This window comes from Carlito syrichta, unplaced genomic scaffold (assembly GCF_000164805.1).
Source record: "Carlito syrichta isolate Samal-C Ts95f unplaced genomic scaffold, Tarsius_syrichta-2.0.1 Scaffold308854, whole genome shotgun sequence".
Lineage (NCBI taxonomy): Eukaryota > Metazoa > Chordata > Mammalia > Primates > Tarsiidae > Carlito > Carlito syrichta.
The window spans coordinates 90048-108419 of record NW_007252950.1 but is presented as its reverse complement, the minus strand read 5'-3'; the positions used below and the strand labels follow the sequence as shown (position 1 = coordinate 108419).

Genomic DNA, 18372 nt, shown 5'->3' with positions numbered 1-18372 from the left:
AATGTCTCGGCTGCCCGGGTTCGAATCCTGCGCGCCTAGCCACCCGCCTTTGTGATTTTGGTTGCGCCAAGGCTGTAAGCCTGAGTTTTCTCACCAATGAAAATACACCTTTAAGTTGTTAGAATTAAGAAGTAATATACCCATAACGTCATTAGTGCCTCACTTGGTGAAAAGATCCTTTGAATGTGATACCTTTCATTCGCCGGGACCGAAGTGGCCTCTGGACTTGGGAGTTTGTGCTTTTCTTTGTTTAGTCATTAACACCCTAGGTTGTGCCTTCTTCCTCTTTATACTTTGTTATCTTAAACCTACTAAACAAACAATTCTTTGAAATATGCCGTCTTCCTAATTTCCGCCGTTTTAAGATGGCTGAGAATGTTCTTAGGAAATTGATGACTCTGCTTTTCTGTGGATCAGCTTCGGAGATGCAAGGATTTATTCACACACACCCCCGCCCCGCCCCCAAGTCGTGTCCTCTGGGGAGCCTTAGAGGAGCTTAAGTGTTTGTTTTGCCGGAGTAAGCATCCAGGTGTCCCGCAATCCTGTTACTGGACTTCACCATTTTTACCCTATGTCAACTTTTTTCTTCTTCTTTCTGCCCTTTCTCACGGATGAATCATTTTCCTCTCCCTTCGGGATTTGTATTTCCTAGTTGTAGTTATTTGTTCTCAAGACACTTTGAATGCGGTACACTTAATAAGGAATGGCTTGATACATTTCCCAGGTAGTTTCTTTTCAGTTTCGGTTGTTCTTGCATCGGTTTTCCTGAAATTTACTGACAATTGGTTTCTTCAAGGAAATCTTGATGATCCTTAATTGAAATTTATTTTTCTTTTAAAATGTCTTCTCTATACTCCTTTGAGTTCAAACACTGTTGTGCAATATGTGCAATAATGTGTCCTGAGTAAATGCTGCTTTTAAATATGTAGTTGTAGAGGGAGAAGCCAGGAGGCCTGACGAATTGTCAGTTTCATGTCTTTCGTGATGGATGAGTTTTAAAGAAGTAAGTGACCAAGAAGAGCAGAAATCTAATGAATGCTTTTTTAGGATAAGCAGAGAGCCAGGTAGTAAATGAGTGGGAAACTAACTTGTGGAAAAAGACACATAACTTCTGATTCGGTTTAAAATGTGTCGGAAAAATACTTGTTTTGAGGAGAATAGTTCTTTTGTTTTTTGAGTTGGAGTCTCACTCTGTGGCCCAGGCTCGAGTGCAGTGGCACACTCCTGGCCACCGCAGCCTCGACCTGCTGGGCGCCGGCGATCCTTCCGCCTCAGCCTTCCAAGTAGCTGGAACTACAGACGCGCTACCACGCCTGGTTATTTTTTTGTTTTATTGTAGAGATGAGGTCTCGCCAAGCTGCCCTGGCTGGTCTCGAACTGCGGGCTCAGACAATCTATTCGCCTCGGCCTCCCAAAGTACGGGGATTACAGGCTGAGCCACACAGCCCAGCCGGAAAATATTTCTATGTTGGTGTTATTTAGTGTAGTGTGGGTCAGAATGATGACTGCAAAAATAAGCGACCTTGCTTCTTGTCCTAGCTGTGTCGCTGTCTGTGCAACCTTAGATTGCTTTGTGGTCCTCAATTTCCTCATCTCTAAAATAGTGAATTGGTCTGATTCCAGGGACTCTTCCAGCTCAGACTTAATAATAAGGGCTTTTAGAGGTTCTTTTTAGTCTGGAGAGAAAATTGGTATAAACCCTTTTAGTCATTTATTTGCATCTTTGGGTTTTTTTTTCTGCTTCAGGTCATACAGTTCTTTCAAACTATCTTGAGGACAGGAATACACCTGAAAGAACGAGAAAGCTCCCGGAAATCAGAATCTGCTGACCTGGTCATCCCTGTCTCTCATGAGTTGCACATGTGTTCTCTGCGTTTTTGACATGCTTAGTTCTTTCTCTAGTATCTGTATCTCTATTCTTTTGTTTATAGCCTCTGTACCAATTATGCCTGCCCTTCAGAACTCCAGCCTGTCAATTCCCTAACCCAACTTTATTATATATTTTGGGGACTTCTCTTTAACGCCTTCTGCCAACTCTGGCTTTCTCTGGGACTGCTGTTCGTAGACGGCCTCTGGCAAGGGTGCCAGCCTTACTAGTCTAGTTAGCTGTGGAAGGGGAAGTGGGGTCACATGGCACAAAACATGGTTGGCCGAGGCTGTGGCAGGTCTGGCTTGATGATTGTAGTACCTAGCGCTGCTTAGTATATTTTAGATTAAGCTTTTACTGTAGCACTACTGTGCTAAGTTAGCTTGCCTTTTGCCCTAACATTTTCTATTTTTGTCCCTGCCTTGCTCTACCTGTTTTCTTTTGTATTATTTTGGTAACTTCAGTGCTGTTGTCTTTGCCTCTCCCAAAGATACCATCTAAAAATGATCTGATCACAGTTGCCGATGGAAAAAAATCAAATAAAAATGATCTGCTATCTTAAGACTCATATTTTGGTATCTTAGCTGGAGTTTTAGTATAGCTCCTGTCAAGGCGGTACACTTTGAATCGTATTCTTGATTATGGAGTGGATGGGCTATGTTCTAAGTTAAATTTTTCTCCCCAGATATCAGCCTCAGGCAATATGTGGAAAAAATATTTTAGGAATGGGCCTTTTCCCCTCAAGTTACATTCTGGCTTCAAGTCTGTGGAGGGCTTATTTCTGAGTCTTCTTTGGAGAGAACCAGCTGAACCTCTGAACACTGGTGAACATACTGCCATATTTCCTGAAATGCCTTTGGAGACTAACAGGCAGTAGTTCTTGTAGCACCTTTGACTGAGAGACAGTTTCTCTGCCTGCTCGTTGCTGTGATTGCTGTTGATAGGGACTTTAGCAGTAGTCATAATGGCACAAAAAATAGAGCACCAAATAAATGCAAAAATGGAATTTGAATGAGATTTTAAGGTAGGATTAGCTATTAATATTTTTAATGTTGCTATTGCAATGTTTGCATAAAAGTACGAGGAAGTACTTCATGACAGACAGTGTGAAATGCAGTGTTTCTAAAACTTTTTTGCAACAACCCATAGCAAGACATCTTTTTATATCAAGACTCCATAGATAGCTGGACATGGTGGTGCTCGTCTGTAATCCCAGCTACTCAGGAGGCTGAAGTGGGAGGATTGCTTGCACCCAGGAATTTAAGACCAGCCTCAGCTATATAGCAAGACTCCATCTTTAAAAAAAAAAAAAGAAAAACAAACAAAAAAATATAGCGAGGCCTCATGTCTACAAAAATAAAAATAAAAAAATTAGCCAGACATGGTAGCACACGACTATAATCCCAGCTACTTAGGAGTCTAAGGCTGAAGGATTAACTGAGCCCAGGAGGTTGAGACTGCGGTGAGCTGGGATCGTGCCACTGTACTCCAGCCTGGGTGATAGTGAGACATCAACTAAAAAAAAAAAGAGAGAGAGAGAGAGAGAGAGAGAGGAAAAAAAGACTCTGTAGATGTATAACTGTGTGTACATGCATGTGTCTGTGTATGCAAAAATAAATGAGCTGAAAGAAACATTTCATAAAATGAAATCTGTAGTGTGTACAGTCTACTCTTGATGGTTTCTGTTTTATCTTTTTTTTTAGAGGTGCTAGTTGCAAACTGTCAAATTGATTTTTGTTCCCTACTTTTGAAAAATACTGGAGTCCTAGGCTGAGAGTTGGGATACCTAAGTTTTTTTATGTTGTTTAGTCATTAAGATTTTTTTGTGCTTCCTTTTCCTTATATTTATAATGAAGGTGTTCTAGTTTAAATATTTGCTGATTCTATGTTTTACTTTTCTCTTGTTATAGTGTTGGACTAGTCTATTTGGCTTTAGGTCTCTGGCTAGAGAGAAACCACTGGAAAATGGCCACATATTTAGTTATTTGCTCAGTGTACTATTTGGCAAGTATTCATAGATAGTAGAGCTTTGAACAACACTTTCTTTCAAAGATTTTGTAAATTGGAGTGGAAACATTAATACCTATAATAGATAGAAAAATTTTAGAATAACATCCTACCCATGTTTGCTTTTCTACTTTTGTATCCTTTAACAAGGACTATCTTGGAGTTTGAAAAATTGGATTTAAAATGCTTAAAGCCAGTTTTAAGTAAATGCACTGGAAGATTGTTACCTAGACTTATTTGTACCTAATTTTGTCACTGCTTCCTTCATTAGAAAACACCACTAAGGATAGGTTTTTTTTTTTTTTTGGACTGAGTGCCTTGGCTCACACCTGTAATTTCAGCACTTTGGGAGGCTGAGGAGGGAGGATTGATTGAGCCCAGGAGTTCGAGACCAGCCTGGGCTATGTGGCGAGACTGTTTCTTTTTGTCTCTACAAAAAGAAAAAACACCAAAAAATTAGCCAGGTATGGTGGTGTGAGCCTGTAGTCCCAGCTACTTGAGAGACTGAGGCGAAGCTAGCTTGAACCCAAGAGGTCAAAACTGTGGTGATCATGCCACTGCACTCCAGTCTGGGCGACAGCATGAGACTCTGACTCCCAAAAACTAAACAAAACAAAAAAGAAAAGAAAAGTTTTTCTGTGTAAATACCACTTTAACTTATTACTGTATATTATCAAGCAGTGGAGCTGTAATTCTCATAAGAAAGGCGACCCAAAACTTTCTTTACTGGTGGGTTTCCTTCTGTTCATTTTGTGTGCTTTTTCCAGACCAGGTCACTCCGTGCTGGGATCAGGAGCCCTCCCAATCTCATTTGTTTGTATGGAGAAGACTAGGAGTAAGGGATTCACTGCCTGCTCCCAAGATTCCGGTGAGAAGAGAATTCTAAAGGTTTTATGCAGAAGGAAATTGGAAACAGACTTAATACTTCCTCCTCTTTCTCAGATCAAGCATTACCTCCTCAGAAGGCCCACCTTAGCCCCACACCTCATGTAGCCGTCCCGGACACAGACCCTTTTTTACCTTCGTGGCAGTGAGCTGGCTTCAGGGCCTGCTTGTCCCCTTCCTCCTAGAGCAGAGCCTTCAGAGCAGAAAGCCCATCTTGCTTCACCTTTCACACCTCCAATTCCTGGCACATAGCAGGTGCTTTATTAAATATTGTGACTGCAAGAATGAACAAATGAATGAAAAAACCAAGTCCTTTCATGCTTTAAATGAAACTGCATGTAGTAAAGGTTGTGCTTGAACCTGGGCCTTTTCGCACCTCCTGCTAATTCTTTCTCTGGAAGCGTGTTATCAGTGTGTTTGTTGATAATGGTGAAGGTCTGTACCTCCAGAAGACCTTGTGTTTAGCTTTGTTTTACCTCATGTTTGTTTTACTTTGTGTTTGCCTGTGTAAAAAACTAAGATATCAAGACTTAAATCATTCTTGTAGCAACTTTGTAATACTTTGATTTATGTGAATAAAGTATATTTGGAACCTTAATGGGCCAACTTGATAATTTAGTGAATAGTCCAATTTAGGCATAGATTTTAGGACTATTGTCCTAAACTACCATTACTATTTTTTGAATTACATTCTTTTAAAGCAAAAACAGAACAAAACTTCATTTAATATTGTAATTCATTCAGTATTTACAAACACAGTCTTTCTTGTGGGGTAGAGAAAAAGCGAGATAGTCAGAACCTGTATTCTGGACCAGTGCGGTTTTGCCCCCATCTCCGGGCGTTGGTTGCTTCATCTGAAAGGTGAGGGGATTGGACTAGATTTCTTCTCAGATTCTTCCAGCCTAGACAGGATAATTGAAGATATTTTAATTTAATCTCCAGATTTCTATCCTTTAACTATTGTGGAGGTCATGTTGCTGCTTGGGGAAGTTGATCCTTTACCCCCGAAAACTATTGTTGGGAGGTCATGTTGCTGCTTGGGGAAGTTGGGGCTAGGTTCGGGGATGTGTTTTAAAGTAAACATAAAGCATTTCTTGGTGACTACTGATTGTTCACCGGGCTCTGTGAGGGATGTGGCAGCAGGGTAAGGCATGCTATTCTTTTCCATAAGGGACCTGGGACTTAATCATGGAGACAAGGCTCACACACGATTGGATGACATGATATATAGGATCAGTTGGTATAAAGTAATGTGCTGTAGGAGTTAGAAGAAGATCAGTGTGGGGTAGAATAAGGTAATGCAGTTTTAAAATCATTCTAGCTGAGGTGGCATTTAAACAGATGTTCTTTTTTTTTTTTCCTGATGTGTACTAGAGTCTATGGCAGACACTCAATAAACAGATGTTTTATCTAGTGTCCTTTCTCATCAGCAGCATTCTGTTATGTCATCTTTTAGGACAGGATAATTCTTCAGTGACTTAATACCAATGAAATATTTCATGTTGTCCACAAATTCTGAGAAACTTTTTCAAGCCTGTAGCCTCTCTGAGAGCTGACTGTTACTAACTGAATGAGGAGGTGTCAGGGAGCATGTAAAGAAACATGCTGGCCATTTATATGATATTAAAAATATTACATAAATGTAAGATATAATTATCATTATTGTATGAGGCAGATAGAAGACTGGCTTGATTGGGAGAAATAGTTTTGTGACTCATGAGAAGTAAATTTGGACTTTGGAGACTGGTTTATGAAGGCCTATAAGAGCTAGTCTGAAGAGTTTTATTCGAGTCTATTAAAACATCTCTTATATTAACTAATGTTACTCAGATTTTCAAGAATCAATAGCATCGTTACATAAGTTCTTGACACTAATAATAAAGACTAATATTTATTGAGTAGTATGAGTTGTCATTCAATCATCAGTTATATGTTGTCCCTATAATATAAGTGAGACCATCAGGACTTGGGGAGATAAAATAACTTGCCCAGGGTTTTAAAGATTGAATTTGCAGTTTCATATAGAGAACAGTAGAGGGTAAATTGAGGCTAGAAGGGGGGTAGGAACGGGACTGCTGTGTTTGAAGAGTTGGCATGAGTTAAGTACTAAGGGATGAAAAGGAACAAGTCATGGGAAAAACATTACGAGCCAGGGAATAGCAATTGTGGAGACCCTGAGGTCAGAAAGTAATAGCAATCTGAATGAATGTTGAATGTGTTTTGCCTGGTGTGGCAACAGCGAGGAAAGTGGTATGAAGTTAGGACAGAGATGGGTAGGAGTCAGACTACAGGGCCTTGTAGACCGTGGTAATGAGTTTGAATGCTAGATATGAAGTGCAGTGGGAAACTGTCGAAGGGTTTAAAGCAGGGGAATGATACGGTATGCTTCTGTGTATGTGTATGGTAAAAAATACATAACTTAAAATGTTTCATTTTAACCATTTTAAGTATACAGTTCAGTGACATTAAATATGTTCACATTGTTGTGCAGCCATCACCACCATCCGTCTCCAGAACTTTTTCATTATTCCACTGAACCTTCATACCCATTAAATCATAACTCTTCAGTCTCCCCTTCCCCTAGCCCCTGACAACCACTATTCTGCCTGATTCTAGATACTTCATGTAAGTGAAATCATACAATATTCGCCCTTTTGGGTCTGGCACTTTGCATAATATCTTCAAGGTTTATCCATGTTGTGGCTTTCATTTTATTTTTGAGTCAGTCTCACTCTGTCGCCCAGGCTGGAATGCAGGGGCATGCTCGCGGCCACTGCAACCTCGGCCTGCTGGGCTCAGGTGATCCTTCCACTTCAGCCTTTCATGTAGCTGGAATTATAGGCGTGTACCACCATGCCCAGCTAATTTTTGATTTATCATAGAGACAAAGTCTCACCATGTTGCCCAGGCTGGTCTCAAACCCGCGGGCTTAGGCAATCCTCTTGCCTCTGTCTCCGAAAGTGCTGGGAATACAGGTGTAAGCCACCATGCCCAACTGACAGTTCTTTTTTTTTTTTTTTTTTGAGTCAGAGTCTCACTCGATCGCCCAGACTGGAGTGCAGTGGCCGCTCCCGGCCACCGCAGCCTCGACCTGCTGGGCTCCGGCAATCCTTCCGCCTCAGCCTTCCAAGTAACCGGAATTACAGGCGCACGCTACCATGCCCGGCTGATTTTTTGATTTATTGTAGAGATGAGTTCTCGCCTGCCCAGGTGGGTCTTGAACCCACAGGCTCAGGCAATCCACTCACCTCAGCCTCCCAAAGGCACGGGATTACAGGCTGAGCCACCGAACCCGGCTGACAGTTCATTTTAATGGTGTCTTCTCCCCATGATTTTTCTACCTTTGTGCCATGTAGACTTTAATTCCTTTTGTAATTTTTGCAATTGAGTGAGAACTTTTTCCTGGGAATCCTACAAATATTCAGGAGTTTATGTTAGATCAAAGTAATCATGATGATGATTTTATTTTTTGCCTTAAAGACTCTTCAGCTGTTACTTGGGGTGAATTTGAAGTTTTATTCTTTTAAGTGATTAGTAGACAATTAATAGAGGCCTAGAAAATAAGATTTAAAAGTTTTTAGATTGTAGACTGTGGTGGTGGAGGAGAGACGCTGTAATAAAGACTATGCTAGATGGTAGCCATAAGCCCTCAGCCTTAGTGTTGACCTGTCCGGGTTCCAGTTAGTGACTCTTGTCCTGACCTAGATGACCTTCAGTGAGCTGGATCATTACTTGAAACAAGGAAAAATTGAGAAGGTTCCAAGTGCAAGTTCTTTTGTCATTTATAGCTTTGAACATTGCATAGGAAGAAGAAATATTAAATCTTTCCTTTTTTTCCCCTTTCCTGAGGATTTTGAGGCTATTTTCCTTTCTGATTACTAAATTAAAGGTATGTGAGTAAATTACCTTCAGGTACTAAAATTCAAAACTTCTTGTCTCCATTTTCCCCTTTTTTATTTTTAAAAGACATCTTGTTTTAGTATTTTTTTCCTATATGAAATTCCAGATATAGCTTTTGGAGAATATAACAGTATATTCATATTGATCCTGGAGTCTAAAGTGGCACCAGTGGAAATTGTTTTCTCTTCATTCCATCTCCACCTTGCCTAGTAAATATATTATCCCACCCGGGGATAATGACTTGGGTTCCAGCAAAGGCCACCTGTTTTCAGTTTTCTTTACCTCTTCCCCTTTAAGATCATCACGAGTAGGTACAAGTAGCAGTATTTCTATGTCACACCTGCTGTACTGATTCGTAACTTTGAATTTAGTGACTCTACCTAAAGCTATCATTGTTATTTCATGAAGAAATTTGAAGTTTATACAGTGGTTCTCAAACTTTGCTGAGTATTCGAGTAACTTAGTACTCTTTAAAAAATACTGATGCCCAGCTCTCATCCCAGGGCATTCTAATTTAACTATGGAATGTGACCTGGCACTGGGATTTAAAACAAAAACTCTCCAAGTAATTTTTTAAAATATTATTTTCATTCAGAGATATAAAACCTTTGTCCAGATAATTTTGATGAGAGACTTTCCCTGAGAAGAGATTAGAGGCAGAATTGTGTCTTTTAAGAAATCTTAATCATAGCTGCTGGCCTTGTTTGGAATTTCTGTGAAAATGGACCCTTAGAATAGTTTTTAAGCCTTCTTGGGTTACTTCAGGGAATCCTCATGGGCCTTTGAGCTACTCAGTCCTTTGTTGGGCATAAGCTGGCTCCAGGCCAGGCCATCTTTTTAACTTGGAGAAGTCTTCAGGGTGTCCTTTTTTCCTGGTAGCTCCTATAGCCACTTTATTCCTTGGTGTCCTTTTGGAATTCTCTAGTGGGATTAATGGAATTAAGTGTTCCCACCTTCTCACCTCTGCAGTTCCCAAACTCTTTATATTAAATATTTTACTTTCTATCACTATAGGAAAACATAATGAACACCAAGTTACAAAGCGTATATATTGCTTCCTGTAGTAGTCCCTATAACACAGGGGTCCCCAAACTTGGGGCCATGGACTGGTACCAATTTGTGACCTGTTAGGAACTGGGCCACACAGCAGGAGGTAAGAGGTGGGCTTCATCTGTATTTACAATCGCTCCCCATTGCTCACATTACCACCTGAGCTCCTTCTTCTGTCAGATCAGCAGTGGCATTAGATTCCCATAGGAGTGGGAACCCAGTTGTGAACTGTGCCTGCAAGGGATCTAGATTGCATGCTCCTTGTAATAGTCTTATGCCTGCTGATCTGAGGTCAAGCGGAGGCAGTGATGCTAGTGCTATCTCTTATCACCCCCAGATGGTACCATCTAGTTGCAGGAGAACAAGCTCGGGACTCCCAGTGATTCTGCATTATGGCAAGTTGTATAATCATTTCATTATACATTACAATATAATAATAATAGAAATATAGTGCATAATAAATGTGATGCACACTTGAATCATCCTGAAACCATCTCTTCCCCTCCCCTCGACTTCCATGGAAAAAATTATCTTCTGTGAAACCAGTCCCTGGTGCCAAAAATGTTGGAAACCACTGCTGAAACATTTCTTGACTTCCCACTAAGATGGGCATTTGCACTTGCTGTTATGTTGTTGAGAGTGGTGCTGAGCAGACACAGTTCACACAGAGTCAGGGCTGTGAAGACCTTTCCTTTACGAAGGCCTTGTTTCAGAATCCGAAGATATAGTCAGGCTATAATATTCAGTGAATATAGAGCAGTTGGAGGCTCTTTATGTGAAATTTACAACTTGGATCTTAGGGCCCCTCATCTGAAACACTAGGTTTAAACCAGGCCTCCTTGTTCCCTGGGATTTAGTACTTTGCGGGCATATCTTCAGCAGTTGTGCCTCTGCTTTGCCATTACCAGTGTGTTTGTTCTTCATATCTGGTGTTGGTACCACCCCTTACCCTTTAAGCAGAGAGGACATGATGGTGAGCAGCTGTTGTTCTTAGGCTTGTGTCTGCTTGGAAGGATCTGCCTATTATGGATGAGGCTCTCATAATGGGATAGTGTTTGACTATCCCATTCCCCAACCTACCCTCACACCCCAGTGAATCTCGGGTTCTCTGCCTAATGCCTTTACAGTCTTGGGATTTGGCACTTTTGTGACGTTTTGTAACATCTATGAGTTCTAATAGGCTGGGTTTATGGAACTTTTCTAAAGGTAAGGACAGACTCTGAAGAGAAATATGGTATAGATTCCGAACTTTTGAACTTTTAGCCTTGCCAGAGTTTAGGCAACTGAAGTCAGTTGGCCTGGGTAAAAATCTTAGGCAGGTTATGTCTCTAATTTGATCATCTTTAAAGTGACAATAATAGTAATGTTTTCTTTGTGGGCTTATTACACATATTAAATGAAATAACCTTTGTGAAGTGTTCACCTCAGAGTTAGGCATAGAATCCTATCTCTACTACTATTCAATTGTATGATGTTGAGCAAGTTACTTAATTTATCTTTGCCTCAGTTTTCTTACCTGTTAAGTGAGAATGTTATTATGTGGGATGTTGTGGGGATAAGATGAATTAATTCATATATGGTGCTTAGAGCAGTGTCTGGTATGTAGTAAATGATTATAGTAATGGTTATTGCTGTTGTCTAACTGAAATACCCTCTTTGCCTCTGGTTTTGAATCTCTTCCTTTTGGCCTTGGAGATAGATAGATAGATATATTTTTGAGTTGGAGTCTCACTCGGTCGCCCAGACTGGAGTGCAATGGCCGCTCCCGGCTACCGCAGTCTCGACCTGCTGGGCTCCGGCGATCCTTCCGCCTCAGCCTTCCAAGTAGCCGGAACTACAGGCGCACGCTACCACGCCCGGCTGATTTTTTGATTTATTGTCGAGGTGAGGTCTCGCTGCCCAGGCGGGTCTCGAACCGCGGGCTCAGGCAATCCACTCACCTCAGCCTCCCAAGGCGCGGGAGTACAAGCTGAGCCACCGAGCCCGGCTGAGATAGATATATTTAACCATCTGCCACAATACCTATGTATTGTCTATGTCCTCAATTCTCCAGTGATGTTACTTTTCTGGTTTTGTTGTTATGCCAACCTTAGAACCAACCCTGTTGTGACTGCTACAGGACAGAATCCCAGTTGATCTGCTGGGTGCTAGGATAATGTAACACACAGGTCCTGTTTGAGGAGACAGAGGAGCCAGTAAAGATTTATGAATGAAGAATAAATTTAATGTAAATATGTTAAAAAAAACTTTAAAATTTTACTTAGAAATCTAGAATTTCCATTTTCTGAACTTATGTGTAAATCGAATGTAAAATCTTTATAGAGAAAATGTTACTTTGTGTTTATTTGCTTTTGCTAATAAAGCAAAGTTTAATAACCTAGTATTGATATTAATAGTGTTGTTTGAAAAGATCTAAAGGGATTTATTTTTTATGTAATAACTAAAGAAATAAGCAAAGTAGAAGAAAATTTGAAAAGGAGTTAATTCCTAATTTATAATGCAATTATTATTTTAAACCGTTAATTTATTTTTATTTATTTATTTATTTATTTTGAGTTGGAGTCTCACTCTGTCGCCCAGACTAAAGTGCAGTGGCCGCTCTCGGTCACTGCAGCCCAACCCACTGGGCTCCAGCGATCCTTCCACCTCAGCCTTCCAAGTAGCCGGAATTACAGGCACGCGCTACCATGCTTGGCTGATTTTTAAAAAAATTTATTGTAGAGATGAGGTCTTGCCAAGTTGCCCAGGCAGGTCTCGAACCCGCGGGCTCAGGCAATCACTCACCTCAGCCTCCCAAAGCACGGGATTACAGGCTGAGCCACCGAGCCCGGCTGAAGCCGTTAATTTATATACCCAGTAAGTGGTGTAGTCATGCTTATAGTGAGGTCTGGAAACATTGGTACGCTTCAGTAAGAGGAGATGTGTTGTTCAAACCTTGGGGCCCCAGAATTTATTAGAGGTGCATCAGGGACGGAGGTGGCATGGTGGCAGGGTGTGGGAAAGAAGAGTGGGAGTTTTCTGAACAGGACAGGTGAATTGGCAGGGCAGAATATCCCCCCTCTTTTACATACCTCAACACACATATATCTAGTTGAAAAGCTTTGATAGCATGTGTTTTACTTTTTATTTTTTGCATAAGATTAAAAAAAATTTATAAACAGGTTTGAGAGGATCTGTGCTAGAAAGCACATTTCTAGGGTAGAACTATAGTGTCCCTCATGCCTAGCCTATGTGCTGACTTTGCAAGTGTTGATTGAACAAAAGTGACCGAATGCTCTGCAAGGTCTATTGCCTTTCTAGTACACCATTCATTTTTAATCTTAGCCTCAAACTAGATTTTTATTAGCTCAGTTATGTTATTTTTCCCTAGTAAGTGGATTTAAATTGGGATGTTTTATTTGCCTATATTACAGGAAGGTAAAAAGTTCTTAAAGATTATTTTCAGTAAGCTATGAAATTCCTTGTGAAACAGTGCACTATTGTCCAGATCTATTTCTGCCTAAAGAATTTGGCTTCATCTGACATAATCAGTTTTCTTTGCCTGGATGCTTTGGTGATTCATACACTTTATTGCTCTCCAGGCCTTTCTAGATTCCATGGTTATCACCTTCCTCTTTTTTACCTACATCCCCCAACGCCGCCCCCTGCCTTTTTTTTTTTTTTTTAAATTGGAGATGAGGTCTTGCTATGTTGCCCTGTCTGGTCTCAAACTCCTGGTTCCAAGTGATCCTCCTACCTCGGCCTCCCAAAGTGCAGGGATTATAGGTGTGAGCCACCATGCTTGGCCCTTTCTCTTTTTTAAAAAGTTGAAGTGGTCAGGCATGGTGGCTCAAGCCTGTAATCCCATCACTTTGGGAGGCTGAGGCGAGAGGATTGTCTGACCCCAGGGATTCGAGACCAGCTTGGGCAATTTGGTGAGATCTCATCTCTACAATATATCAAAAAATAAGCCAGGTGTGGTAGTGCGTGCTTGTAGTTCCAGCTACTTGGAAGGCTGAGGCAGAAGGATCGCCTGAGCCCAGCATGTCCACGCTGGGGTGGCTGTGAGTGTGCCACCGTACTCCAGGCTGGGTGATAGAGCGAGACTCTGACTCAAAAAAAAAAAAAAAAAAGTTGAAGTATAGCCTTTCAGTTTAAAAAAACTTCCACAAATGCATAAATTCCACGTTTAAAATGTGGAGTTGTAAATCTAGAAAATTTTTTAAAAGTTCTAAACTGTTTTAGCACTTGCCATTAAATAGTTACCATTCTTTATCTTTATAAGATGTAAATTTAGAAATTATTAACTTATTTTCCATCTTAGATTGGCTGTTTCCTAAAGTTACCTTATTTTCATTAGTAATATCTTCTGGTGACTTTTTCAAGCATCGACATGCTCTGTTTATGTTGTAGGAATTCTTGTTAGACAGGAATTTTGATTTTTCCAATCTGTTTTATCTTTCCTTATATTAACTTTCATTTTGGTGTCTCCTTTTTTTTTCCGTGAGGAGGAATAGCTTCTAGGCATTTAGGTTGGGACTGTATCTTTGAGTAGACTTAGATCTCCTAGAAATCTTACTATATGTCCATGGTTTTAGTTGCAAATTAGAAGTCATTCAAAGGTTTTGTAACCATGGTGGCTTTCTTTTTTCAGTTATTTTCAATGAATGGATATTTATTTCTGGTTAAAATTTTGAAAACGTTTGTAAATGAAACTGATAAAAGAACAAAAAACTTAGTGGTGGAGAAAGTTGTCAAAGAAGGTGATATAGTTCTAAATCAAAAATATAGAATTTTTCTTTATTATTATTTATTCTGTTACTGTTATAGATTAAGACTAATCACCTTTTTTTCTTCTTAATTTTACAGAGTTAATAGAGTGGATACAACCTTGCTGAAGATGAAGAATATATAATATTAGAGGAGATTTTTTCTTTTTTTCTTTCAAAAGTCTTGATTGTTTGGTGGCTTGTCTCTAGTTACCATTTTTAAGTCAAGTTTTTTTTTTTCTTCATCCGAAATGTTTTTTACAATCTCAAGGAAAAATATGTCCCAGAAATTGAGTTTACTGTTGCTTGTATTTGGACTCATTTGGGGATTGATGTTACTGCACTATACTTTTCAACAACCAAGACATCAAAGCAGTGTCAAATTACGTGAACAAATACTAGATTTAAGCAAAAGATATGTTAAAGCTCTAGCAGAGGAAAATAAGAACACAGTAGATGTCGAGAATGGTGCTTCCATGGCAGGATATGGTAAGAGAATAGAATATTTCTATCTTCTCCTTTTACCCCTTAAAGGTGGTCATGGAAATTGAACTAATTACTTCATGCATAGGTCTTTACAAAGCAATTTTTTCTTGATGATTTATTATGAAAATTTGCAAATATACTGGAAAATAGAGATAATATGATACATTATTATATTTTGATCACCCAGATTTAGCAGTTATTAACTTTTTGCAACTTTTGTTTTATCTAATTGTTAAAGAATATTTAAATTATAGAAATTGTGACATTTCACTTCTAAATATATAGCTCTTTAAAAAAACATATGTGATCTTTAAAAATGACCATTTCCTACAATACCATTATTATACCTAGTTTATATTTAAATTTTCCCGATTGTCCCAATATAAGCTATCAGTTGTATAGCATTTATTAATTTCTAAGAAGCAGAATTTGCCTATGTCTTCAGTAGTGTTTACTGCCATTCTCTCTTTCATATACTGGGTTCCTGCTGTGTTTTAAGTTCCTTTTCATACCGTGTTCTCTCTTAAAAAAAAGAGAGAGAGAACAGATATAATGGTTTTGTATAGAATACTGTGTATACATGAATGTCTGGACATTTTCTCTATTTCAGTTTTGTTTGTGTAATCAAAAGGTATACATGCATGTATTTAAAGAATCAAAATGTGTTATTATTCTTAATAAAAAGGGCAGTTCTTCCCATTCCCAACAGTCCTCACATTTCCTGTTCTTCAGAGCCACCCATTTTAAATTATTTCATCTCATTTATTGGTGATTACCTCCATATTTAAATAATAATAATAATAATAATGCTCCATGAGCCACTTCTTGATTTTTCAGTTACAGATATTATCTAACTTCCCCATAGGCAAGGTGAGAATGCAGCTTTCTTTCTCACTCAAAAAATGCATCCCATCCACCCCTAGACTGTCTTCACATATGAATGTTCTTAATGGCGTCTAGTGAGTCCTTTCCAGAAGGTTTTCAATTGACTTTGCCCAGACCCAACAGGACAACTGTCGGCAACTCTAGCTTTACAAAATGTATTTCTTAAATAATGATAATTGAAAGTCAAAATGACTCTTTAGTCCATGGAATGTATAATAGATGTGATAGCAGGCATAAAAACAACATTAATCTTGTACATTTCCATCATAGCTCTTGGGTGACTTGGTGCACTGCCAATGAGCAGTAACATTTTGAAAGGAATCTTGTTTTTTGAGTAGTAGGTCTCAACAGCAGGCCTACTAAATATTTAGTAAACCATGCTGTAAACAGATAAGCTGTCATTTAGGCTTCATTGTTCCATTCTAGGGCACAGGCACAGGAGATTTAGCATAATTCTTACGATTTTAAAAATGGTCAATAGGCATTGACTTCCACTTAGGGTCACCAGCTGCATTAGCCCCTAACAACGAGTCAACCTGTCCTTTGACGCTTTGAAACCAAATTGACTTCTATTTTCTAGCTATGAAAGTCCTAGATGGCATCTTTTTCCAGTGAAGGCTGTCCCATCTATGTTGACAATATGTTGCTTAGCATAGCTGTCTTCATCAGTTATCTTAGTTGGGTGTTCTGGATAACTTGCTGCAGCTTTTCCATCAGCACTTGCTGCGTCGCCTTGCACTTATGCTATGGAGACAGCTTCTTTCCTTACACCTCACGAACCAGCTTTCAGCGTTTCTTCTGCAGTGTCCTCACCTCCTCAGCCTTCATAGAATTCATTTTCTCTTAGTAATTTTGGTTAGAATAATATTCAAGGTTTGCACTATTATGACTGTAAATGGTATTCTTTACTGAGTCATGTGTAGGCACACCACAGAGATACTGTGGTTCCGATCTGGTATTCCGTAATACCGTGAATATTGGAATAAAGCAAATCACACATTTTTTGGCTTCCCAGTGCACATAAAAGTCAAGTTTACACTATAAGTTATTGAGTGTGCAACAGCATAATGTCTTCTAAAAACAGTACATACCTTAATTTAAAAATACTTCGTTGCTAAAAAATGCTAATAATCATCTAGGCCTTCAGTGAGTTGTAATCTTTTTTCTGGTGGAGGGTCTTGTCTCAATGTTAATGGCTGCTGACTGACCAGGGTGGTGATTGCTGAAGGTTGTGGTGGCTGTGGCAGTTTCTTAAAATAAGAAAACAATGAAGTTTGCTGAATCAATTGACTCTTTCATGAAAGATTTTTGTGTAGCATGTGATGCTTTGATAGCATTTGACCCACATTAGAATGTCTTTCAAAACTGAAATCTATCCACACAAACCCTGCAGCTACTCTATCAACTAAGTTTATGTAATATTTGAAATCCTTTGTTGCTATTTCAACAGTGTTTGCAGAGTCTTTATCAGGAGTAGATTACATCACAAAAAAACACTTTCTTTGCTCATTCATAAGAAGCAGATTGCAGGAATTCTTTCACCTCTTTAGGCTCCACTTCCTTCATTGAAGTCTTGAACTCCTCAGTCATCTGTGAGGGTTGGAATTAATTTCTTCTAAACTCCTGTGAAAATAGATATTTTGACCTCTTTCCATGAATCCCTTGAATTACTATCTATGGCAGTTCTAGTCTTATGAAATGTATTTCTTAAGACTTAAAAGTCCAAATGACTCCTAGACCCATGGCCTGCAGAATGGATGTTGTTTTAGAAGCAGGAAAACAACATTAATTTTATACATCTCCATCAGAGCTTTTGGGTAACCAGGTGCATTGTCAATGAAGCAGTAATATTTTGAAAATAATCCTTTTTTCTGAGCAGTAGTTATCTACGGTGGGCTTAAAATAGTCAGTAAGACATGCTGTGAACAGATGTGCTGTCATCCATCTAGGCTTTGTTGTTCCATCTGTCAAACACAGGCAGAGTAGATTTAGCATAATTCTTAAGGGCCCTAGGATTTTTGGAATGGTAAGTGAGCATTAGCTGCCACTTCAAGCCACCAGCTGCATTAACCCTAATAAGAGAGTTTGTCTTTTGGAACTTTGAAGCCAGGTGTGAAAACTCCAAAAGACGGACTCTAGCTATAAAAGCTCTAGATGGCATCTTCTTCCCATAGACAGCTGGTTCATCTAATTTCAAAATTTGTTGTTTAGTGTGGCCGCCTTCATCAATTATCTTAGCTAGATCTTCTGGATAACTTTCTGTAGCTTCTCCATCAATACTTGCTACTTCACCTTGTACTTTTATGATCTAGAGATGGCTTTTCTCTTTCCACCTCAGAAACCAGCCTCTGCTAACTTCAGACTTTTCTTCTGCAGCTTCCTTACCTCTCTGCCTTCACAGAATTGAAGAGAGTTAGGGCCTTGCTCTGGATTAGGCTTTGGCTTAAGCAAATGTTGTGGCTGATTTGATCTTTCATCCAGACCACTAAAACTTTATGTTAGCAGTAAGGCTATTTTCCCTACTCTCTGCCTCCTCCGCCCCCC

The 18372-nt window shown here is 39.4% G+C and overlaps 1 protein-coding gene across 2 annotated transcripts in view; it reads left to right on the top strand.

The window, feature by feature from the left end:
- Window positions 1–18372, top strand: part of CCDC126 (coiled-coil domain containing 126) — a 53330-nt gene that overhangs the window by 659 nt on the left and 34299 nt on the right. The window contains exon 2 of one of the 2 annotated variants that reach the window (XM_008066183.2): window positions 14558–14946. In XM_008066183.2, the coding sequence (XP_008064374.1) occupies window positions 14709–14946 (238 nt within the window). In that variant the 5' untranslated portion in view covers window positions 14558–14708. Of the gene's footprint in view, window positions 1–14553; window positions 14947–18372 lie in introns of those variants that run through there. The other variant, XM_021716644.1, reaches the window with a different exon arrangement.